Below are 25,169 nucleotides of genomic sequence, written 5' to 3'. Positions count from 1 at the left end.
TTATTATAAGCGTGTTATTTTCTTCCCAATGTGCATAGGATATTGCGCTTATTACGGAAAATTCAGAGAATACGAACAAGAATAGTTTTACTCATGAATGTTGCAACTAGGGCTGCAACTAACGATTAATTTAATACTTCATAATATTTCATAATACTTTCGGTGCCATTTTTTTTCTTTATTTAAAATCCACAAACTGAGTGTTACAAATATAAACTTCATACTAAAACTTTACACAACTGTTTGTCTAATTATATAAGACTGAAAAGAACCCAATACACACACCAGAATATATATTATTCATTTAGGACTGTAGTTTAATTCCGTGCTTTTTGTGCATCCATAAAAAATAATGCAGAAATACTTGTATATTAGTTTATATTATATATCTTCATATTATATAATGGTATTTATGCATTACTTTTTATAAAAGCGTATAAAACGTTGACACGGTAAACTGAAGAAAGTTATTGTCATGCGTTATTGACTGTGTATCTTCTAAAGCTAGCGGCGTCACGTTACGTGCGTATGACGTCATGCACCACTGATTAGGAAGCGGCTTATACTTCCGGTTATTAAAAAAACGCTAGTGTTCTGTTTGAGATGATCTTGCCTTTCTAAAATTCATACACTAGACGGTAGTGCATAGTGTAAGTGTACAGTACGTCATTTGGGACACAACTTTAGTATTTTACTCTCCGAAGCGTGTTTTCGGAACAGAAATGGCGTAATGAGTAAATCTCCCCCGTGCCGCGCAGACCAACTAATCAATAATGAGATTCGTTGACGACGATTTTCATAATCGATTATTATCGATTTTATACTAGCTCTAGTTACAACCCTACACCATTTAGTTATTACTTCGGCGGTCCTGCTTGAAGTTGAGACTACGTACATGCCTCATATGGATAGCATTTCATTATTTATATATTACATGTTCGGAAGCTGAACGTACCCGATTGCTGACGTGCTAATCCTATTGTTCCTGTGCTAATCGGAATCCATTCTTGAATGAATGTTGTAGTCCAGCTGTATGAAATTGATCAACTCTCGAAAACCTTGTTGCTTATCGGTGTCATTTGCAATGATTTTGCCTAGTCATGTGTCATGTCATGTGTCCGTTGCACGTGTTTTGCACATGAGCAGACACGACACTTTTTAAAAAAAAAAATAAAAAAAAATAAAAAATTCGGTTAAATTATTAAGGACAATTCCTCGATCGTCAGTTAATCGTTAGCATCCCTGCTTCAAACACTTGTTAGGGATTCAAGTGCTCAGTTTGTTCATGAGATGAAGTTGCAAAATACATTTCAGCTGTTCAGATACGAGTGGTGGGAAAATTGGTTCACGGTTAACGTGGATACGGTCTTTCTCCCTTAGCCTTGTAGATTCCTGTTGGATACAGTGTTCGCTAAGGGCATGACAGTGAGGCAGTCTAAAGAGGAGCTACTGCCCCAGCTCCGAGACCAGTGCAAACTGGACCTTAGCATAGACAGGTGAGCACCCGAATGCATCACAGCTGTTTGTTTCAAGATGTGACCCATCCTTTGGCATACAGAATCGGTGTTTGGATGCAATGAGCCGATTTTGCACATGATGGAGTAATCAATCAATTATTTGTGTATGGAGATTGACCAATATTGATGATTTTTTTTTTTTTTTAATTTATAACGGATACAGATTATTTATGTGCCCGATAACCGATACACAGAATCGATATTTGTTTGTTTATTTATTGTTTTATTTCTATTTTTGATGCAATGAAAACACCACCACCACTGAACTGAACAGTTTTATTTATAACAATTTTGTAAATTTCACTTCCTCCTTGCATACAAAACAACTCTTATTTATACACCAATAAATAGAGGGGTCTGAAAGAGTGCAAAAATAAAATGGTGCACTGTTTTTTGTTTTGTTTTTTTTTGTTTTTAAATAAGCTTCGATGAGGTAACAAAGCACGAAAATAATTCTAACAAAAAACAGATGCAGTGCTGCAATGGTGATCCTGTGCACAATATTCAAAACGCCCACGAGATAGCACCATTTATCGGTGGATTCGATAGTATGAAAACCGATATCCGATTATGGTCAAAATGCTTAAATATCGGTAAAACCGATTATCGGTCGATCAGTGTGCTATGATTCTGTCCAGATAATATCCCAGTGACACTTCAATCACATGACAGTTATTTTATTTTAGCTGTCTACCTTAGTAAATTGATGTTTAAATTAATGTTCAGAGTCCAGACTTTCAGCTGTAATTCAAGGGCGTTTGCATCCAAATTGTGAATAGTGTATGAATTGCACCAATTTTTATGTTTCAAGGTAGCAAAAGTAGTTGGACATTCGGTTACTTGGCTGTTTCCATAGGCAGGTGTGGTGGTGTTGTATTATTTCACTTGGAAGTGATCAGATAAAAGGTCAAGACTTAATTTCAAATGTGGCATTTGGAACTGTCAATATGAAGTCCAAATTTCTCTCACTGCCAGTGAAACAAGCCCTCACTAGGCTGAATGATCGAAACAAACACATCAGTGAGGTTGCAAAAACATTTGGTCTGGCCAAATCAACTATTTTGTACATTTACATATTGTAATCAGTCAGCAGTGAGGTAACGGTCTGATCATCCACAGTGACACCGTAACAGCTCTAATGGAGTCGTATATTAAAGTATAGATTATGGTGTGAATGTTTTTTGGAAAATCTCCCATTTTCACGTAACAGAATTTGCCCTGGACCTCATGTCAACGGTTATTAATGTCCATCTCTGTGCCCAATACTGCAGCTCTTGTCAGCAGCTGACCTTTTCAGTGGCCTGATTCACTGGTATCATGTGGCAAAGGAGCTGAATCCACACAGAATATAAATTGTCTCGTGTCGGTGCGTGTGTAGGTTTCGACTCCGGAAGAAGACATGGAAAAACCCAGGCACCGTGTTTCTGGAGTATCACGTTTATGAGGAGGACATCAATATCTCGAGTAACTGGGAAGTCTTCCTTGAAGTTCTTGACGGTAAAGGTTTCATTTCTACAAAAAAAGGACAACGGCAGATATACGAGCGAGGATAATCGTTATTGTTATTCAAAACACAATATGAGATACATACGTTCTATAGTTCTAAGGGAAATACTGTTTAGAAATAACTAATGAAAACTTGTTTAGAGTTGGTGAAGACTTTGACGAAATGAAGATATCACTCAAGTATTGATTTATCAAGCTTGAGTTCAAAAGACCTAGATAGGGAACAGTCAGTAGGTGCCTCAAACCTACTCATAGAAATAGCTCATGTTATCAGTGTGCTATTAAAATGTCACTCCGCACCAATTATTTCTGAGCCAACTTTCTTTAATTTTGTTTGTTGTGTAGGTGAGACACTCTCAGCTGCTATTATTATTACTATTTTTTTTTTAAACATGGTTGAATATGATGCCTAATTTATGTGGACAGAAACGCACCTATAATAGTTGCTGAAGATTTGGCATCGGTTATTGTTGGTCACGGAGTCGTGCACACGGAAGTGTTTATAATTATGGTTTGATCGCGGGGCTCGTGCGCTGGTTCTTTTGTCATTCGTATGAAGCGTAGAGCAAAATGTTCCAACGTGAGCTCACAACCGTATGTTGCTGACATGTTGTTCTCAAGTAACATGTTACAGCTTAACTACAAAGAGTCATTTACCTCGATGTGTAGATAAACATCTCATTAGTGACTACGTTTACATGGATGCAGTAATCTAATTATTGATTTTATTCTGAATAAGACAATATTGTGATTAAGGTGTTTACATGAGTTGCTTTTAGAATACTCCTTTCATGTTTTACATGTTATGGAACATGGATCGATTAACGGCACACGTCATTACGTCACCGCGCCACGCCGTCCGACGTTCCCTCCAGAATTTCACGCATCGACATACAGTTCGTGTTCGTTATGGAACCGTATACAGTTTTGGGTGTTTCTTTTTTAATTTTGCGAAAGCTTCAAGTGCACTTGAAGTTACTTTGTGTATGACTTTTTAACCGGATTAAGGAAATCAGAAATCACTGTTTACATGCTAGTTTCTTAATCAGAGTGTCGGGTTAATATCGGATTATTGTTGTCCATGTGAACGTACTGATCGACTGTATAGATGTTCAGTTCATTTGAAATGTAAAAGGTGTGATCATGTTAGTTTTGTGTTATTTTAATTTCTCAAACTGTCCCACTGTGTAATTGTGATTGTCGGTGTGTTGCAGAACCGGAGCGGATGAAGTCCATGTCTCAGCTGGCGGTGCTGACACGACGCTGGTTTCCAGCTCAGATGAAGCTGGAGCCCTTTCGTGAGGTGGTGCTAGAGAGCAGCAGTGTGGACGAACTCAAGGAAAAGGTGATGTCCAAATGGCCAGTCTCTTTCCTTTTCTATCGCACAGACCCCTGACATAAAGTCAACACTGATGCTGATGGCCTGGGAAGGCGTTTCATTCTCATGATGTTTGTTTCCCTGCAGCTCAGTGAAATGAGTGAGATTCCTCTCGAGAACCTGGAGTTCGCCAAGGTATGACCGCTTGCTTATTGTGGGTTAGGGTGTTTAGTGTTTTGGCTTTTAGTCTGAATGCATGGGTTCATAGCCACGGTCAGTGCTGTGCTCATTTGGAGAAGGGCATCGTCATCGTGCTCTCCATAAGCAACTCGCACGACTGAATATTGCTTTGTTTTGTAGCAGAGCTTCACGTTACCACATTTTTTAATGAGTTAATTAGTGGAGAATAAACCCATAAAGTTTACAAACCAGAGAGGATCAATAAAATAGAACAATACTTAGGAAAGTAGAGTCTTGTTCTAGCCCTGTTCAACTCCTTCATCTTTATTGTGGTCAGTTCACTGTGCATCTCCGTCCTCCACCTCTAGGGACGAGGAACATTTCCTTGTGACATATCCGTGTTGGAGATCCATCAGGACTTAGACTGGAATCCTAAGGTTTCCACACTCAACGTCTGGCCCCTGTACATCTGCGACGATGGTGCGGTGGTGTTTTACAGGTAACACTCCGAGCATTCAGGACAGGATATAACGAGCATGCTCTTCAGCTCTTTTGAAGTTTTGGTGTCGAATGCACAGGATGGTTGGGCATGAACTTTTTGAAAGATTCTTTTGGCTCTGATTGGGCTTTTAACTTGTAAAGGATATTTAATAATAATAATAATAATAATAATAATAATAATCATAAATACACCTCAGAATCTGATCAAAAGCAACCAGTGAATTTCTGGATAATCAAGACAGAAAATTTGCACATTATTATAAAGTTGACATTTTTCCAGTATTTTTTGTGATAAATTTCCTGGAAAAGCCAGATTATTTTTTTTTTTATTATTTGATTTACTTTTAATTTAGAAGCAAGGTATATAGTTCAATTGTTTATCATTGTACAAAATGTGTATAATTTATTTGCCTGCCCTAGTAGTGTAGTGTTTAGTTAGTATTATTTTAAATTATAGTAGAGTTGTTCATTTTTGCTTAAAGGCTGTGGCTTTCTTCTGCAGAGACAGCACTGAGGAGCTCATGGAGCTCTCAGAAGAAGAGCGCAACGAACTGATGAAGAAGGAGAGCAGCCGGCTGCTGAAGACGGGCCACCGGGTCAGTTATTCTCCCCGCAAAGAGAAAGCTCTCAAGATCTACTTAGACGGAGGGCCTTCTAAAGACCCGGGCCAGGACTGAGAGTGGCCCCACCACACCCCGATACACTTTTGTTTTTTTTGTTTTTTTTTTGTTTGTTTTTGTTTTTGTTTTAAATAGCTGGCCTGTCTGCTGCAGTGTAGCGCTGCCTCACCAGGGGCCCTTGATGGCGTCGAAGCCCACGTCCGATCTGACGCTACCGGTGCCGTACAGCCAGCGCTGTCTTCTCCGAGCTCTGTGGGGAGCTTGTGTACGAGGCTCAGAATTTCTACTGTGCACTATAGTTTCTCATAAAGTTTAAAGGGAAGTGTTTCAAACGAACGGACACCCAGTATCATCCAGACAAATCAATCTTGAAAGAGACGGTGATGCGCTTGTGGAATAGAGAGGACTATTTGTATCTCTTTCTCTGGCTGTATCAGGTTGTTTTGTTTTGTTTTGTTTGTTTCTTTCCCTCCAATTACTGTTCATTAATCACTGATTCTTTGATTGAGTAGTGATCTCGTCCAACAAGCACATGTCCATGATCCAAGTTTTGCTTGGTTGAGATACACGATGAGCCCCACATCTCTAATACGAACATAATCATCCTCTGCTAACTTCAGGTGTATTCTAGTCGTTCTCAGAATACTGGGTCCTCTGCTCTTGGTCGAGTAATTAATTAAATGCTTCTCTCCTGGACAAAGAGGCTCCACCCTGGCCTTTTCCCGAGAGTGCTTCCCTGCACGTGTGGGTGTGATGATGGCTGATGCTCTGTGCCACCCTGCTGACTGCTGAAGCTCCTCCCATTGCAGATGGAACTCTGCCTCTTGATCTCTTACAACTCCTCCTACTTCTCCCTCTCGGGTACTCACACTGGTACATTTTTAGTCTGCCTTTAAGACTAGGGTAATACAAATCAAGTAGAGCTTTATATTTACCTGTTCCCCCCACCCCATGTCCTCCTTGTAAATTATTTTCACCCCAGACTTGATTATAATGATCATGTGAGTAACTGGCACACATTTTAATTGTTTTTCTCTGTAACCCAGTTTTCTTTTTGGTCCTGTTTTTAATTCTGCACAACATGAGCGGAGCCTGTGTGTGTTCGAGCCTGGTCTCTGCGTGTGTGTGTGTGTGTGTGTGTGTGTGTGTGTGTGCTCTCTGTGTGATGCTACTTGCTGCTGGTTTTTTTTTTCCCCCCTCCTTTTTTTTTTTTTTTTTTTTTTTTTTTTTGTGTAGCCAGAAAGCAAAAGCTCTGAAGCAGGGCTGCCGGATGCAACTCGCTAGTTTATTGCAAGGTTTAGTAGGTGTGTTGGAACAGGAAAACCACTGGACTGTGCTGTGGCGTTTGGCGACCCTGATTTAGAGCCACACTGGAGGAGCAGCGCTCTGGCTCACAGCATCACTGAACTAAGCCGAGCCACCGTGGGTTCCCTGGGCTCCTAACTCTGCCACAAGCTGTTCACTGTAGACTTGCCAATATGGAAATAAAAAAAAATCAGTTTCTGTCTGAGCGCATCATTTCAGGAGATCAGTCGTCTTGCGTATCTTTATGCAAAACAAGTTCATCCTTAAAACCGTTCATACGTTGAGAGAAAAACGTTTCTCCCACACTTTGAAGTTGAAATCTGTAGCTAAACCCAGGAGCAGAACTAAAATGCCGCCTTTACTTATGAAAGCTTGGAAAGATTGTTGCTTTTTCACTCCGAATCAAGTAACCTGCCTTCAAAAACATGGTAGGATGACACTGATTTGTCCGGGGTTGTTTCCAAGTTGTCCCGTCATGCGTTTCCATAGATTACTGCAGTTTTTAGGATGATAAACCTGTTGAGATGTTTCTAGGCTGTTTTATTGCTTTCTAAATAATCGGCACTAGATTGTAATGATATTTAATCATTTAAAAAGATACATTCAAGTTACTTTTAAAGGCTTCCGGTTTCGCTGTAACTAATAATACAGGAGCCTTTCTTTCCCCTCGTAACAAATGGCTTCAACACACAACCTACCATTCTAGAAATCTGCCTTCATTCTTGCCTAATAGCACTGTGAAGGGGAAAAACTATGACTAAGACAATTTTCCTGATGTACTTTTGCAGTTCCCTCCCACGAAACATACTGGCAGATGCTTTGGTAACTCGAAATGATTAAAAAGTGAATGAATGCATGGTGCCTTGAGATGGATTCCCATCCGGGTCGTTTTCCTGCCTCGTCTTGAGTGTTCCCAGCATCCGATAAAGTGCAAACTTATTTAAGATTAGGGGTGTGCAATATGATCAAAAACCTAAAACGGGTTTTTATTTAATGGACCTAACAGAATAGATCAGATTCTTGAAGTAGAAAGAAAAAATACCTTGTTTTAAAAATAGAAACTGATCAGTTGTATGCATACGTATTCACCCCCTTTGCTATCATCAAATAGTACAATACCCCCTAACCTCCCCCCCAATTTTTTTTAATTATTACTATTTATTTTATTTTTTTTAGAGGGTTGGGGGGGGGGGGATACTTTTGCAAGGCACTGTACAGGTTTGCTCACAACCTACAGCAATACCGTAGGATTGCATTTAAACAAACAAAATAAATGTGTATAATAATTCATATAGATATTAATTGATATTATTAAACAATTTTAAAATTATTTTTAATTTTAAAAATAACTATAGAAATGAAGTAAAATTAAAAAAAAAAATTCAGGCTTCGGAACAAAATTAACATCACGTCACAAGCATAAAAACTTTAAAAAAAATAAATTAAAAAAAGTGTTTAAAAATATTTGGTGGACATGATATCTCAGAAAAGTGCACTGTGACAGATTATCTGAATTTTGAGGTTCTATTTGTCGACCAGCCCTGCTGATAATACTAACCCACAGATTAATGATGACACATGAAAATGAGGATTTTTCAGCTTTTTATTTATTGCAAGTTTACATTTCTGCAGCTTTGAGACAACATGTAAGTTTGCATTTAATGTTCTGAATTCATTCTTATATCAGGGATGTTGTACTCAGTCCTGAAGCAGTAATTTATCTCCCCCCACCCCCAACGTATTAAATTTAGCACATGGAAGACTGATAATGAGTGTGAAATGCTGACCTCTGAAGCTCTGGGATCCTCCAGGCCTGAAGTCTGATAACTGGGTTATAACCGAGCATCCGCTGTGCTCATTTTCGCACATCAGCGACCATTTCAGTCCTGGGCGCCTAAGTAGTTTGATACTGTATATCTTTAATCTAATACTGTTTCCTGTCTGCAGAGCTTTGGGTGAACCTTTACATGGTACACTTCCTGCTAAAAGCTACTGCGCTTGTAGACGAGCTTAACACTGGCACATGAAGCATGATAATGGTGACCAGATTGTACATACAGTTATGGTCTTGAGTAATACTTTTAATAGTCTACGGCGGCCTGCTAAAGGTTTTCAGGCTCAGTGAAATTTGCAGAGCTCACTATTGTACTAACGTCAAGTCTGGACAGGTTCTGTGTCCAGGTTTAGACGATGTAGTCGATCTCGGAGTACAGAGTGTCACTCAGAGCTTCTTCGCTGGACGTCGGACCTTTCAAGCACACCAAGCTGCGACTAAAGAAGACAGAACAGCGGGGTTACACCGTTTCATCTAATTCTAACGTTTAATAGTACAGTACAGCACCATAGGTCTATTAAATGATTTTTTTTTTTTTTATTAAACATTTGTCAAATTCTTTGCAGTTTGGAAGTACTGCTATTTCATGTCCACGTGCAGGATTATTATTATTAAAATTCTCTAGCAAAAATTCTTCTGGCATCAACAGTCATTAATATGGAAATATTAAGTAATTAAATTATCGTGTCATAAGAAATTCAAGATTTTTAAACCGTTAAGCAGTAAGATCATTTCTAATTACATTTAAGTACAGTGGTTTAGTATCTTGCATTCAGTCGTCTGGAATTTTTTCATTACATGAGATTCTTAAGTACGATTAAACACCATGTGATGTTCTCAGAAATTAATAACGGGTTGAAGAGAGTTACTGTTTGAACCTCAAAGTAGATTTTTCTTTCTTCCCCACTTATACTGGCATGTCTCATTTTTTTTATTCCTCTTACACCTCAGCAATTTGGTTTATAATTTTATTTTGGTTTATCCATCCATCCATCCATCTTCTACCGCTTACTCCTTTTCAGGGTCATGGGGATCCTGGAGCCTATCCCAGGAAGCATCGGGCACAAGGCGGGGTACACCCTGGACAGGGTGCCAATCCATCGCAGGGCACAATCACATACACACTCACACACCCATTCATACACTACGGACAATTTTGGACATGCCAATCAGCCTACCCTGCATGTCGTTGGACTGGGGGAGGAAACCGGAGTACCCGAAGGACACCCCCGCAGCACGGGGAGAACATGCAAACTCCACACACACACACGGCCACGGTGGGACTCGAACCCCCGACCCTGGAGGTGTATGTGCTAACCACTAAGCCACCGTGTGCCCCATTTTGGTTTATATAGTTTTATATAAATCTAATGTTGTGGAACGTCCCTAAAATAAGTTGGTTTCTGTCATCACTTAGCAGTTATAATCAGTCGTTCCCTCACCAGCCTCTAATCTTTTTTCCCCTCCCTCTGTTGAAATAAATAAGACCAAAAAAAACAAAAAAAACAAACCACGCTTGTTATGTTACTGAGAAACCAGAAAGCACAAACTTTTCCATCCTGAAGCCTTTCCTTTGGTGGAAAACATACTCTAACAAAGTGCTGACACTGGAGACTCCTTCCATTTCATTTCAAAAGTTATTATTATTATTATCATTAAACGTGTTTAACTAAGAACATTTTACGTTTTTAATACATTTGTTATTAGTCATCGTACAAGTCCCTGTGAATGAACCATTACTACAGAAATAATAATATTGATCTAATCCTGTGATTTGAAATTACAGCCAGCACTACTATCAGAGCCGCTGTATCACACCTTCCTTTAGATGAATCGGATTTGAGAACTGAACAGAGCTGTGGTTTAACACCATAAAGGCAATTTACAAGTACGATGAGTTGCAGCAGGTCAGGTGTTGTTAGGAAACCACAATCAGTTTCACTGCAGGCTTTCTCTCACTTGTAACAGTGTTTGCAAAACGGCACATTAAACCTCAGCTTGTATAAAGAAGACATGCACTGAGCGATCACAGCTGGACGATTGGTGATTAATCAAAGCAGAGATGTGATGCCTTTATTTGGTTGCAGCCACCGTTGTGTTTATTCGAATGACATTTAAGAGTCACGTTATTAAATGAGTGCAAGCTGAGGTGGTCCGGTTTTCTTACCCCAGATGTTGGCACTGCAGGTCCCCAGCGCAGGGGCAATGCTCTTTTGGACTCCTGCGTCCAAAATCCCATGACAGCAGGTCCATCAGGTGATTGGTGGAGATGTGACAGGGCTCGCGTTCTTTGGGTTTGGGGCTGCACACTGGGAAAAGCAGATCTGAAGGGAAAATGTGTATAAATAAGAGAAAACCTGCCAAAAATCGTAGTCGGGGACATATGAAATTTGCAGAATTTGCTTCACTAAGCTTCACACATTCAAAGATGATGACTACAAGTAAAAATATGGCAGTGGAAGCGTTATATTACTTATAATGCTTGTAAATGGGGGGGGGGGGAACGTGTATATTCATGAGTATTCATGTGTATATTCTTATCTATAAAAGATGGCAGTAAAATCTGAAAGCACCTCATGTAGTTGGGAAATAAAATGCTACTCTTTGGAAGTGGGTACCTTCGTGGAATGCACAGCACAGATCGCTGTCGCAGTCGCTTTGTTCTTGGCAGATGGTTCCTGCTTCTCCTTTAGTGGAGTTCATGCACTGACCCAACACACACAGCTGGCCCTCGCAGCACTCCTCATCTTTCCTGCAGGTCTGCGATAGAAAGCCACACAATAGCCATGCATACTCTCTCATCTTCTCTTGTGTGTCTCATCCTCGTTATGGATAAAGATCAATGCTGAGTGTTAGCCAGTGATGGACTGCGATATTATGGCATGGGGGATATTTATATACACCGTACATATATTTATGTACACCGCCAACCCAAAAGATGGTGTATGTGTACATTGAGACGTGTACAATTACTATTATTAGAATTACTACTATAATTACTACGTCTACTGTTGTTGTTATTATTATTACTGCCGCAGCTATTAAGACTGCTATTACTTCTACCTGTGCTATACCTATTACTATTTTACTAGTTGTTCTGCTTCCATTACTACAGCTAATATTATTATTTCTGCTATTATTAATGCTTTTTCTATAACTATAACTGTTGCTAATACTATAACTATTACTACTGCTGGTACTACTACTTCTGTTATTACTATGACTATTGCTAGTGCTACTATTACCGTTACTTCTATTACTATAGCTACAGGTACTATTTCTACTGCTGTAGCTAATGCTAATTCTAATTGGACTATTTCTGCTATGACTATTACTGCTATTATGATTGTTACTGCTTCTGTTACTATTTCTACTACTACTATTAGACACTGCTGCTGTGTCTCCTATTACTATTAATGCTACTTATACAATAGTTGAGAGTTTGCAGTTCTCTTGTAGAGTTCTACATATTGCTTTTAAGGATTTTTAGCCATGAAGGCTTGGGGATTTATCTTCTTTTACACTGAATTCAAGACCAAAATCAATGTAAAATCACAGGATTTTTCCTGTGAATGCCTCCTTTTTAAGACCTCATATACATGAAAAAAAAAAAATTAAAAAAAAATGCGGCATCTGGTCTCTGGAGCACCCTCGACCCCGCCTGTACAGCTGTATTTCATGGCAGACCAAAACAAGCCTCTGCACTGGATTAAACCTGGCTGCCAGCAGCACATCAGTATTCTAGTGCTGTTTCCTGTCCATCACTGGCTTCTGCTGTCCTTTCCGTGTCCCAGGTAAAGTCACAGGGACAAAGAAAGCGTGCCGATTTAGCCGGCGATCCACTTTAATGTGAACCTCACAAGGGGGACAAAAAACAAAAAGCCCTCATATCAAATTCCAAATGCACTTGTGCTTGTGCTGCAATGCAGATACAATGCAGTCTCAGTTACATCAGAGAGAAAGGTGGAGGCTCTCAAATGTGCAGGTCTTCAGCACTTTCATGACAGATCTGGGTGAAGCCCAGTGTGAGAAGTTAGATTCACAGTTTGGTACAGGAAGACTGAAGTTCCTACCGCATCGGACTGCTTGCAAGGCATACACTCGGAGTGGTGTTCATCGTAGAGACAGTATCTACCCTTCTCACAGTCCTCGTCAATAATGCACTCCTGAGAGACAAAAAAGGGGAAAGATTACACACGATAAATCCGTCAACATGAGAAACAGCAGCGCTCACAGCTTCACTTTATTTGACTTTTTTAAGGGACATATCTAATTTCATAGCTTAAAAAAGGTAACGAAAGTACTACTACTATTATGATGACTACTATTGCTGTTACTAATAGTTTTCTGATTGTTATTGCGATTGCTGCTAACTACAATTGCTATTACAGTAATCATCATAATATTATGATTACTTATACTACAGCTATAATTACTACTACTACTATTATTACTTCCACTACTAAGATTACTGCTTTTATTACTATTACTAATACCATTTATAATTGTATAATAGTTTTACTACTGCTAATATTACGATTATTACTGTTACTAGTGTTACTCCTTCTATTTCTATTACAACGTCCACTTATTACTCCTCCTCCTACTACTACTGCTACTACGGTCAGTAATGTATGTCAGTAGAGGATTAGTTCAAAACCACGTCTTCAGTCACGTTTTAATCAGTTGTGGTTTCGATCAGAGAAGTTCTGAGAATTTTAAAGGGTATGAGTTTGACACATGAGCTACTCCAATATTTACCCGCACGGAAAGTGACCCAGATTCTTTAGAATTAAGACAAAAAGCTTTTGATTCCATACAGGCTAAGATAAACATAACCTTTTTTTTTTTTTTTTTTTTTACTGCATTTTTTCTTTTACCACAAAGATATTTCAGGGCAAAAAGGAGGCTTGGTTTTCCTCATTTCCTCCATTTGAAAGAACTGGTTGAAATTTAATTTGAGTTACTGAAACCGAAGAAGGATAAAAAGCTTAGTATAAAAGCAATATACGTCTTGAAATATAGAATATGAGTCTGTAACTAAAGATTATTTCATTTTAATTCTAATGCCAATTGCTGACTGGTGTGTGCTTTTATTTAGAGAATAAATTTGTTCATTTACTTTTATATACATGTTATATCTAATTAGAAACATCACAGTTTATCTGTCAAATATATTGGAGTCGAAGACAAAAAAATTATTTTAAAACAGTAATATTCCACACAACATATATACCATATACCACAGATGAAACTTTTAGTTTATTGTAACTTTTTAGGGTTTATATGTATATTGATATGTATGTTATTCTAACTGATATATTTTCAATTTGAAACTTTAGCTCTCTCTTGATACGTATGATTTCCTGTAGCAAATATTTTATTTAAAGACAAAGGACTAAACATAGCTTATCATGGAATATTTTCCAAGTAATCTCATTATTAATATGAATCATTTTATTCATTAATTATTTTATTTATTCATATCTGAAATCTCTGAAAACTGCCTGGGAAGTACCACTGACTCTCGACCAAAAATAGAAAATAAACATGCTATATATGATACATTTTATATTCATTTATAAATGAATTAGGTATTTTATATATCATTCCTTTCACATCTTAATTTCATTTAACTGTCGGATGATCAATAGACTCGTACACTCCATGAGGCTCTGAACTGTCTTTCTTTCGTGTCGTCTTCTTTATGTCGGATGTGATACACTTTAACACACTTCCTTGATGATCAGAAGGTGTTAGAGCGATATATGGCATTATCCTGATTTATCGGTCACCTGTGGGATACAGCAGCCTGAAAATCCTGCTCGTGTCTGCCGGGGGGATTATTGATTGACTCTATAAGTCAGTCAGGAGATATAGGGCTTTTTATCAGCGTGAGAGGATCTGTGCATTAGGAAATTGATTCGTGCAAACCGTACTACATAGTATTGGCTAGAACGTGAGGGACTGAACAGGTCCAGAGTTTATGGCTTAATGTTCTTCTGAAGAACAACGAACAGAATCGGATGGAATCTAGTTTGCTTAAAGAAGTCCTTAGTATTACCATATACCAAAATATACTGAACTGGTCATACTGTACTATACTAAACGAACCTTAAAGGAAGAATTCCCCATGAATGCCTTTAATGTGATCTTGATTAGCGTTCAGGATTCTGAGTTGACCGTCTCCCTGCTTACGGGACTAACAAAAATGAGCACCGATCAATAAACTAGGACTAGAATCACTAAACTCATCATCAATATTTCCGTATCAATACATTTAAGGTGTTTCAGGGTGGAATTTTACTTTAAGGAACACTTTGAAGATGTCTTGAAGATATATTACATGAGCTAATTAGGCTCATGTAATAGAGAAGTACGTAGAGATACGTACATGATCGACGTCAGTTTCTTTGCCGCTGGACTGGTTAACGCTTCTGGTCACGTGGACCTCCTCGGTTGTGTTGCCTGGTATCTAAAAACACAAGCACACTGCTCAGGAACACGTACGTTTAGACAAAAATTGTGCAAGAAGGACATTCAAAGACTAATGCACATGGTGTTGATGACTGATATCTCAACTAAAAGCTGTTCCGTTATCCTGTTCTTCAGATCACTTGTACGGCACTGCAATCATGTCAAACATCTCGAAATGACCTCCACGCCAGTCTTACCTTATCGATCGCCTCAGCAGCAGGGATGGATCGATTTCCGGTAACGATCTCCGTGCTGCTTTCATAGCTGTAATTTGAGGTGACGTTATGGATGGGCTGGATGGATCTTGCGCTCTCGTTGTCCATCTGTGAAGCGTTTACGACGAGTAACGGTTATCACCCACTGCTTAAATACAGTATTACAGGAACCAGTAACAGTAACATAGTCCACATACATGATCTGATGCTAGCAACGTGAATCAAACATTTTTTCGTGGCGAGATCGCTACTCATCCTTGAGCTCAAATTTGGTGAATGCCATTGCACACGCAAAACCTGAGACGTGTGCGTTCCATGACTCCCTTAAATATTAGCGCCTACAGCGCAGCCAGTACAGGAATGTCATAATGTGCACATTTACTGTACACCAAGAAACAAATCGAATTTTCTGCAAATGCAATTTCAAAAGATAAACAGTTAGTTCCACCCTTTAGTGTGCTCGTAGTACCCCATGCCTAAAAACCTGGATGTCGTATATAACTGTATACGATACACATATAAACACTGACGATGTTTCTGGGTCAGTATTAGATAAGCTTGAACAGTTTTATAGTAAGAACGTGTTAAGTCATAAAATACGCCGCCATCTTGTCCCTGATGTTTCGCATAACCTGGCAAATGAAGCTTGCAGAGAGTTGGCCTCGTTACTAAAAGGACAAGCGATACTCTACAGGGGGGGAAAAAATGGGTACGAAAACTATACCTTTCCTTATCTTTTCTAACTTTAACACGCATCTTCCACCGTAAAATATGAATATAGTTAATCTTACAGTTAATTACCTTCTGGAGTACACTTCATGCACTGTTCAGAGTAAAAGATCTATAGTAGATGTTGATGCTTGAGACCCTTGATGCTACCGCCCCATCAACAAGGAAAGATGCAGTTTAGTACCCCTGTGTTCCGAGTGCATTAGTGTTAGATCTCTCTTAGTATACTAAGAGCGACAGCAGTATAGTATTAAAAAAAAAAAAAGAGTCTGATTGGGATAATGTCTGGAACACCTTTATGATCAGAATATTTAGAAATTTGATAGAGGCATGACTCTCGTTCTCTTGTCCCTGGGTCACTGGGCTGGTACCCTTATCTTGTATCCCTTTATTTATGTATCTTTCACCTGGAAATGTGGCTATCTTTTAAAATTGATTGACACTTATGATCCATTATTAGTTTTTAAAGTAAAGCTTTAATAGCTTGAGGAGATGATGCCACCCCAGTGACAAGGAATGGTACAATTTAGTACCCGTGCATATATCCATAGACACCCATTTCAGTGAAAATCTAAAGTATGAAGCCAAATAAAATTGTCTAAAGTCTGCAGCCGGATTTTTTGTCTTTCCTTATTTATTTATTTATTTATTTATTTATTTGCGTCAAAGCGACTAGTCTAGACTTAATGCACGACGTGGGCGATACCTGATGCTCAGCATCCTCCAGTTGGTGCTGCGTGTCTTCCACCAGTTTCTTCACCTCCCTGAACAAGTCGCTCAGCACAGTCGGGTTTTGTCCTATGTTCGCCTCTGTGGGCGCGTGCGACTGTAAATCCTCACCGGGAGCTGTCCAAGTTTCAGGAAGGAGTCCATTAACGCTAACCAGGCCGAGACTCAGTGCGAGCAGCAGCATCTTCACTGCGTCGTTCAGTGCTTGATGGAAGATGGGAGGATGCGGACCGGTCACGCGAAGAACAGCGCAAGATGCACCAGCTCGTGCCAGTGGAACGCTGAATTATGGGCGTGAGAGACAGAAGATGCTGCGCGCGCACGCGCAGACAGGTTCGTTTGTCACATCAAAAAAAATATATATATTACCTGGAAAAAGCTCATACTACCTCACTAATCATAAGCATATGTGGCTAATATTAGTTTATTACATACTCGTTAATACATTAGTGTGCTGTTTTAGGATTTAATAATGAATTTGTTCTCCTGTCCTTTAATGATGCTGCCTCGTGCATGTTTTGAATTTTTTTTCCAGACACCTTGAAAGAGCATCTGGTAACTATGGCAACTCAGCAACATCTTTGAACAGGAATTTATTTGTATACACAATTGTTCCAAGGCAGCTTTGCAGAAATCTGCATGTCGATTTAAGATCACTGATGAGCAAGTGGCAAGGGAAAAACTCCCTGAGACGTCATGAAGAAGAAAGCGTACAGGGAACCCATCCCCTTCTGTGTTACACCGGATTGTAGGTTACAGTTTGCAGTTGTGTACTATAAACACAAACAGTATTGAAAATGTTGAAAGGATGTTCAAGTTGAGCGTCATCGCCTTTATGATTACAGCAGCGGTTCATAGGTACAATATCCAAGTGCAATTATCCACTGAAGCAAGGGTGCGACATGGGCGGCTCAGACTCGAGCTCAAATTCTGTGAATGCCAAAGTACATACAAAGCCAGAGATGTGTGTATTCCGTGACTCCTTTAAATATTAGCACCTACAGAGCAACAGGAATGTCATTATGTGTACGTTTACTTTACACCCAGGAATAAATCAGGTGGAGTACTGAAGCAAGGGTGAGACATGAGTATAAAGTTGTGGAGAGCAATATTTAGGGTAGTATATAAGAGTAGTGCAGAAGTAACTCATATATCAGAATATCAAGTGTGCTCATGCATCTAGCAATGAATAGCTTAGAGCTCGAATGATGTACCTTAGAGGATAAAGAATACCCATAATCCACTTCTGTCTGTGAGAAATAGGGGGTAGGTCAGCATTAGGTCTGACTTCTCACAAAAATATTTTATACTCTCTAGCTTTCTATAATTCAGCATCATTACAGTAAGCTCTTCAATTTCGAAATCTGTTGTCTGACATGTAAATATGAAGTACGTTAAAATGGAAAATTAAAATGATAATCACCACCACCACAGAAGAGGTAAAAAAGAATCCTACAAACTGTTTTCTAATTCATAGCTAATCCAAAGGGTTTATCTTTGTAGATAAACAGCTGGGTAAGTACTAGAAGTAGATTCTTCAAAAAGAAAGAAAGAAAGAAAGAAAGAAAGAAAACCTGCAAGGGGGTTTCAACGGTTCTCCAGGCATTCTTTGGTAGGTATGGTTTCTTAAACTCCTATATTTTTATCTTTTATGATGGGGAAACCTTTAGATCTACTGAACACGTCGGCTAAAAATTTGTGACACAAATTGTCGCCACAAAGTTTGAAATACACAGTTATGTAGAATGTCTTCGCATTTGGTAGCAGTAAGAATTTCCCTTCACTGGAACTAAGAGGCCCAAACCTGTTCCAGCATGACGATGCCCCTGTACACATAGCGAGTTCCATGAAGACATGGTTTGCCAAGGCTGGTCTAGAAGAACTCGAGTGTCCTGCACAGAGCCCTGACCTCAACCTCACTGAACACCTTCAGGGTGAACAGGAACACCAACTGCGCCCCAGGCTTCCTCACCCTAAATCAGTGCCTGACCTCACTATTGCTCTTGTAGCTGAATGAACACAAATCCCCACAGCCACGCTTCAAAAACTAGTGGAAAGCCTTCCCAGAAGAATGGCAGTTATTATAACAGCAAAGGGGAAACAAATATGGAATGAGATGTTTAACAAGCACATATGGGTGTGTTAGATGGACAGAATATATGTACCGAGGGGCACACTGGCTCGTTTGTCGTCTTTTAGCACGTTTGTCTCTTATCTCTGTGATTGGGGGTTCGAATCCTGCCTCTCCCCTGTGTATGTGGAGCTTGCATGTTCTCTCCATGCATTGTGGCTTTCCTACAGGTAGTCCAGTATCCTCCCCTAGTCCAAAGGGTTGGCACTGACAATTTTCAAATTGTCCGTAGTGTTGGAATGTGTGTGCAATTGTGCCCGGTGACTGGTTGGCACCCTGTCCTCGTGCCCCGAGCTCACTGGGATAGGATACAGGCTCCCGTGTAGTATAAGCGGTATGGAAAATGAATGGAAAACGAATATGTGTACTTAATAAACTGGCAAACAAGTGTATTTCACATGCTAACACAGACCATGTACAGTACTTTCTTCAAAACGTTACTTGTATTACAGAAGCGAACCACCAGGTGGAGCCTTTTACATATGAAATATGCCTGTTATCACCACTCAGAACTTCCCAAGAAATGACTTTTTGTCCAACTTTTATTTATCTATTTGTTTATTTATTTCCCCATGAAATGCAGAGTGATATAATGCGTTCTAACAAGCGTTATTCATATTGCTAGTTCTGGCATGATGTGCACGCGCCCAAAAATGTGCATTCAGCGCGCGCGAGGAAGGGCTCATTATAACAGGCGCGTGCTAGTCGACCTATTTTGTGCTTTTTCTGCTTCTTCTTCTTTCTTTCTTTCTTTTTTCTTTTTTACAGTGACATGCGCGCAGCATCACAAATCAGACATTTCACGTGCGTATTTTGAACTGTGTGGAACTGTGTCATAAGAAAAAAAAAAAAAAAAAAAACAGAACCATGTTAGCTTTTCTCCTCATGACTCCTCCTCGGGTGTAATATCCTGGTTTTGTTTTTTTTTTTGATGCCAAGTCACACTAATCTGGTGAATGAGCGTTGCGTCGCGCGCTCACGTCTCAGCGTTCAAAAAATAACAATAAATAAACCAGGCTCGAGGCGGTGACAGGCGCGTGCCTGCAGCTCGGTGCGCACTAGCCGCGCGCAAGACGCACTGTTCCGCGTGAGTATTTTCTACTCACTGACACGGACGGATTTTCACCGAGGCTGAGATTCTCACGTGAAAAGCAGCGATAAAGTAAGTAGTATTTCATTCACGGTTTTTAAAAGACTTGTCTGTTTTCTCCATTTCTTCACGTGTCCGTCTGTACTGTCGGTTACTGTACTGCGGCTCAGACACTTCATTACCTGTTTTCGTGTTCTGCTCGAAAACATCTGACTTATAATAACTAGTCTGTATCAAATCATTTCAGTGTGTAATGCTAATTCCAATCTTGGAAGACTTTTTCAGTCAGTATTCTGCCTTGCAGCTGGATATTAATACGGAAATCCAAACGATTTCGTGGTAAAAAATCAAATCATATCGCGATACTGCGATACTGAAATACATTCTCACGATACACGGTAGATATCCTTTTGAGGTTTTGCTCATACAGTGCCCAGAAATCACTCCACCTCATGGGAAACGGAAATATTTCGATCATTTTTAGATTAAATAAACAACAAAGTTAAAAAATGTAAGAGCAAATCAGCTATTTGTTTCCGTAACCATGAGGTTGGTCAGTCAGTGTTACAGAAATACAGATGTTACGGAGTGGCTGATTGGTGGATTTTTTTTTTTTAGCAAGCTTGCCTTGCACTCCGGGGTTGGGGGTTCGAATCCCAACTCCTCCCTGTGCTCCGGGGTTTCCTCCTGGTTCTCCGGTTTCCTATCCCAGTCACAAGACACGTTGATTGGCAATCCCAAATTGTCTGTGGTGTGTGAGTGTGTGTGCGTTGTGATTGTTCCCTGCGATGGGTTGTAACCCCGTCCAGGGTGTCCCCGTGTCCCCTGCCTTGTGCCCCAAGTTCCCTGGGATAGGATCCAGGCTCCTCTGTGACCCAGTGTAGGATAAGAGGTATGGAAAATGGATGGGATAGTTTATGCCATGACCTCGGGATAAAAGTATTATGTTCCTGAGAAAAGGCAACTGGAAAACTGACTTCCGGTCCCGAATGCTTGTTTCTTTGAATGCAACTCTCGTTAATCATTTTATCGACACTCTACAGTGTGTGTGGAGTTTCCTCTGGGTTCTCTGGTTTCTTCCCACCTCCCAAAAAAACATGCCAGTAGGGTAATTAGTGACTTGACTCTAGGTGTGAATGTGTCCTCATGGTGCCCTGTGCTAGACTGGGGTCCCATCCAGGGTGTATTCCCACCTCATGCCCAGTGTTCCTGGGTTAGGTTTCGGATCCACCGTAAACCTGAGCAGGATAAAGAGGTTAATGAAGATGAATGAATGAATTTAAGTGATATGTAGAGATGGCTGGCCATGATATTGAATGTGAGGACTAAAAAAATTATACTAACTAACTTATCAGTAACTTGACGTTACTATATAAAAACATTATGGTTGAACCTTGTACGACGTCTCATCATGGGAATAAAACTACAGTGCGTACACCATTTGTGTTTGATATAAATCAATCACGTGAATCTACAGGCTGGGCTAGAATGAAATCAGCCCCAGCCTTTACTTTTGTGAATTCTGTTTATATTGATAGTATTTTACTTCAGTAGTTAATTATTTTCATTTATTTCGTTTGCTTCTGGGATTTTGTTGGAGCAACAAGGAGTTAAGGATAAAATCGGAAAGCTACTATGTTGAAAACATGCTAAACATGCCCCGAGCTAAGCTCAGGATTGAACCCTGGACCCTGGAGCTGTGAGGCTGAGGAAGAAAACAGATCCATATTATTTTTGTGTGGCTTAATGTGTAGTCTGATATATTTAATATCTCATCTATATTATATCATTTTTTTAATTTCTACTGATACAGTCTGTACCGTCTACGCAAACAACGAACAGTCTAAATGAAAAAAGGAAAAATCTCATTTCTCTTGTGTGAGAAAACCACAATTGTTACAATGGGACTACTGGACTTTAACCACAGAGGCGTTTCCTCTTCACTGTTACAAAGAACTTCAAATGCTTTTCGCATGTCACACATGGGTCAGGACTACACCACAGATGTGCCGTACAATACTGAAGAGAGAATAAAAATAAGAACAAGGTTCAGTCCGCACTAGTGGAAAGTTCGAATCCGAGCCAGTGTTGCTTTGTTCAACCGTACCTGTGAGCTGCTTTGGAGGGGGAGGGGGAGAGGGGGGAATAAACATATGAATACATTTAAATAAGTACCATTTCATGTTCATTTTCCATGTCAGGTTCTGGTTTCTCCTGAAAAACTGGATCCCCCTACAAGTTCATGTGAAATCCAACCAAACCACGGTTGTCGTTCCTGTGAATTTTGGTTACCATTGGGCCGATGTACTGTATCGAAGTCTTAGGTTCTGTTCTTTAGAGAAGTTAGTGAAATGTATTATAGCTATCAGTAGAAATTAGCTAGGTATTTTAAGGAGAGAATACAAAATCATCCTGCATGGCATCTCACATTTTTCTCTCTCTATCTCTCCCTCTCTCCCACTCCTTCTCAGATGGTCCAAATCTCATTGCTTTTTTTTTTTTGCAGAGAGTGGGCTGCAAGCGTGTATTAACCAGAGGGCTATAATCAGATCCCTGCTTCAAACTTTACACAGGTCTGCACGCACACTCAAATTCCAGCTCCAAAAAATCACCTACGACCGTTTTTCGTTGGAATATCTACAGGAATGTTGACCTTCTGTGCTGCAGATTTGCATCAGTCAGAAGACTAGACGCTGATAGGTGCGGTGTGTCGCTTCAGGGCACTTTACAGTCTGCACTCTGACGTCGTCTTTGTTTCCGAGGTTTAAACCATGTGTTTCTATTGACAGAGGAATTTTTGTTCAGAAGCGCTGCCATGTTGATACGGGCGCTGTTGTATTATCACTGGGAATGAATTTTTTGGCAAGGGATAAAACTCAATCACAGCACTGCTTTGTTTTTGTTTTTTATAGCTTTACTTTCACAGCCCAAGTCTTTCGAGTCGAGCCGATGCCAGTTTCAAAGCCGTTACTTCGGAATAATGCCTTTTCTGTCCTTATTTGGGCTTCCAAAGTGCAGACGAAATGCATATTTTTGTGAAGTTGGTTTATATTTGTTAGATAAATTGTGAGAAATGCCAACTAGTCAGATGTTGACTTATGGGCTTGTGCAGTTTTTGGAATTTCTCTATGTATAATTTGAGTCCAAATAGCATTCATTATCTTCTCCAGTCATTAAAAGGCTTTTACTGAGTGAACTATTTTGAGGCAGCTCTGATAGCATTTTTAGGCTGGGTCAGCATTTACGTGAACAAAAAAAAAACCAGGTACACGTTCCAGAATCCCAGCCTGTGATTAGTGGTCTAACCACGCTTTGATTTAAACATACTGTATGGCTTGGGGAGAAAACAGATCCATAGTATTCTCCGGAAAGCTTTGTAGAAATGAAGCACTCGTGATTACCCAACTGGTTTACAATCATAACACAATTCTGTCCAGTAGTATCGTAATGTTTTATTGAGACTTCACCTGAGACATTTCCTGCAGAGACCCGGTCTCTGGAAGTGACTGTGTGTTTCCTGTCTGTCAGCGTGGCAGAAAAAAATGTCCCGAAGAGGAAGTTTGCTGGTCAGGGCTTCTGCGTGGCAACGTGAATCACATGCTCGAGTATTAAGGAAAGAGTCAAAGCTTTCCATCAGTACAGCAGTCTCCAGAGAGGAACAGTAAAGGTAACTTTAAAAATAGTTATCTATGAGGCTGATCCTCTAGTGCATATGTGGTTTTTTTTAACTCAGTACGCTGCCATAATCCAAAGTCGCTGGCATTGTATGAATCCACCAGTTCCATCCCCACGGCCTAAAACTTTGTCATGAGATTTTAGGGAGCAAAAAACCATGTTCAACTAGAAGTCCATCCATCCATTTTCCACACAGGGTTGTGGGGGAGCCTGGAGCCTGTCCCAGGGAACTCGGGGCACAGGGCGGGGGACACCCTGGACGGGGTGCCAACTCATCATAGGGCACAATCACACACACATTCACACACTAAGGACAATTTGGAAATGCCAGTCAGCCTACAACGCGTGTCTTTGGACTGGGGGAGGAAACCGGAGTACCCAGAGGAAACCCCCGAAGCACGGGGAGAACATGGAACGGTTGCGGTTGCTTTTGAGGAGGCAATATCATAATTTCCGGGTCGGACAAATCACTAGCTCATGAGAAGCAGGTGTGTCCGAGAACAGTTTTTTTTCTTTGTCCCCGTGGTCAAGTAGGTTTAGTATGATATAGTGGTAACCAGATATTTTGACCTGCTTACTGATTTACCAACAGTAATCTGCCAACGTATCTTCTTGACACACAGTTACAATGGGATTCAGATTCACTACATGTGTATGTGTACTCACTGCATAGGGATATAACATTGTGCACGTCATGTTCATTAGGATGCTCTTGGACAGGGGTGTCCAATCTTATCCGGGTGCAGGTTTTCATTCCAACCAAGCAGAAGCCACACCTGGGTCGACTGAAAGCCAAGATCAGCTGATTAAACAGGTGGAATCAGGTGTGGCTCCTGCTTGGTTGGAATGAAAACCTGAACCCACACCACACCGGCCCTTTGCGGATAAGATTGGACACCCCTGGTCTTGGAGATTTGAACCCGGTAATGCCACAGTCACCCGTGGTGAGGAGTCTTTATTCACGGTCAATCACAGGCCAATTCTGGGCATTCTATGAGGTCATGTATGAGGAAGAGGGCGGATAGTGATTTCCTCCGAGTGTGTTACGCTGCCCTGTGACACAGCATGAGCAGCAGTTTGGAAACATGCAGATGGTTGGCTTCACACATGTAGGAAGCATGTATTAACCTAGCCCAGTTGGTAGCTGTTGAACAATAGGGGTGAGCTGGCTGGTGGTGGAAATTGGTAGATGATCAAATTAGAGAGAAACGTGTACTAAAACGGAAAGGACTTGAGTAAAATTAAGAAATGCCCCAATTAATTATAATTATGCTTTAATAATGTTACTCAGGTACATGGAGTAAATGCTGCATGTTACTAGAAACCTGGAATAATCTGAGCA

The 25,169-nt window shown here is 40.1% G+C and overlaps 3 protein-coding genes across 10 annotated transcripts in view; 2 read left to right on the top strand and 1 right to left on the bottom strand.

The window, feature by feature from the left end:
- usp47 (ubiquitin specific peptidase 47) overlaps positions 1 to 7,933 on the top strand; it is a 33,622-nt gene extending 25,689 nt beyond the window's left edge. For all 3 annotated transcript variants that reach the window (XM_053635001.1, XM_053635003.1, XM_053635002.1), the window contains 6 exons: positions 1,381 to 1,496; positions 2,896 to 3,014; positions 4,238 to 4,368; positions 4,489 to 4,536; positions 4,890 to 5,020; positions 5,525 to 7,933. In XM_053635001.1, the coding sequence (XP_053490976.1) occupies positions 1,381 to 1,496; positions 2,896 to 3,014; positions 4,238 to 4,368; positions 4,489 to 4,536; positions 4,890 to 5,020; positions 5,525 to 5,699 (720 nt within the window). In that variant the 3' untranslated portion in view covers positions 5,700 to 7,933. The remainder of the gene's footprint in view (positions 1 to 1,380; positions 1,497 to 2,895; positions 3,015 to 4,237; positions 4,369 to 4,488; positions 4,537 to 4,889; positions 5,021 to 5,524) is intronic.
- On the bottom strand, positions 7,933 to 17,655 carry dkk3a (dickkopf WNT signaling pathway inhibitor 3a). The gene is made up of 7 exons (XM_053635010.1): positions 16,909 to 17,655; positions 15,456 to 15,581; positions 15,176 to 15,256; positions 12,855 to 12,947; positions 11,400 to 11,541; positions 10,949 to 11,105; positions 7,933 to 9,218 (listed from the first exon to the last, which is right to left on the bottom strand). The coding sequence occupies exons 1-7, from the start codon at positions 17,113 to 17,115 to the stop codon at positions 9,131 to 9,133; spliced, it is 894 nt and encodes a 297-aa protein (XP_053490985.1). The 5' UTR covers positions 17,116 to 17,655; the 3' UTR covers positions 7,933 to 9,130.
- A 2,371-nt stretch (positions 17,656 to 20,026) lies between these two features.
- The window catches only part of mical2a (microtubule associated monooxygenase, calponin and LIM domain containing 2a), a 55,913-nt gene continuing 50,770 nt past the window's right edge, over positions 20,027 to 25,169 (top strand). For all 6 annotated transcript variants that reach the window (XM_053635008.1, XM_053635006.1, XM_053635005.1 and 3 more), the window contains exon 1: positions 20,027 to 20,224. The gene's annotated coding sequence lies outside the window, so the exon portion shown is untranslated. The remainder of the gene's footprint in view (positions 20,225 to 25,169) is intronic.

Source organism: Ictalurus furcatus, chromosome 10 (genome assembly GCF_023375685.1).
Source record: "Ictalurus furcatus strain D&B chromosome 10, Billie_1.0, whole genome shotgun sequence".
NCBI lineage: Eukaryota > Metazoa > Chordata > Actinopteri > Siluriformes > Ictaluridae > Ictalurus > Ictalurus furcatus.
This window is presented reverse-complemented; position numbering and strand designations above follow the sequence as displayed.

Bases quoted from the DNA above. Each gene is read 5' to 3' on its own strand.
- dkk3a (XM_053635010.1), bottom strand. From the start codon at position 17,115: ATGCTGCTGCTCGCACTGAGTCTCGGCCTGGTTAGCGTTAATGGACTC. The intron at 15,582-16,908 runs GTATCGCCCACG...AACGCTTCACAG, and splicing joins TGGAGGATGCTGAGCATCAG to ATGGACAACGAGAGCGCAAG. The intron at 15,257-15,455 runs GTAAGACTGGCG...TTGTGTTTTTAG, and splicing joins CTGCTGAGGCGATCGATAAG to ATACCAGGCAACACAACCGA.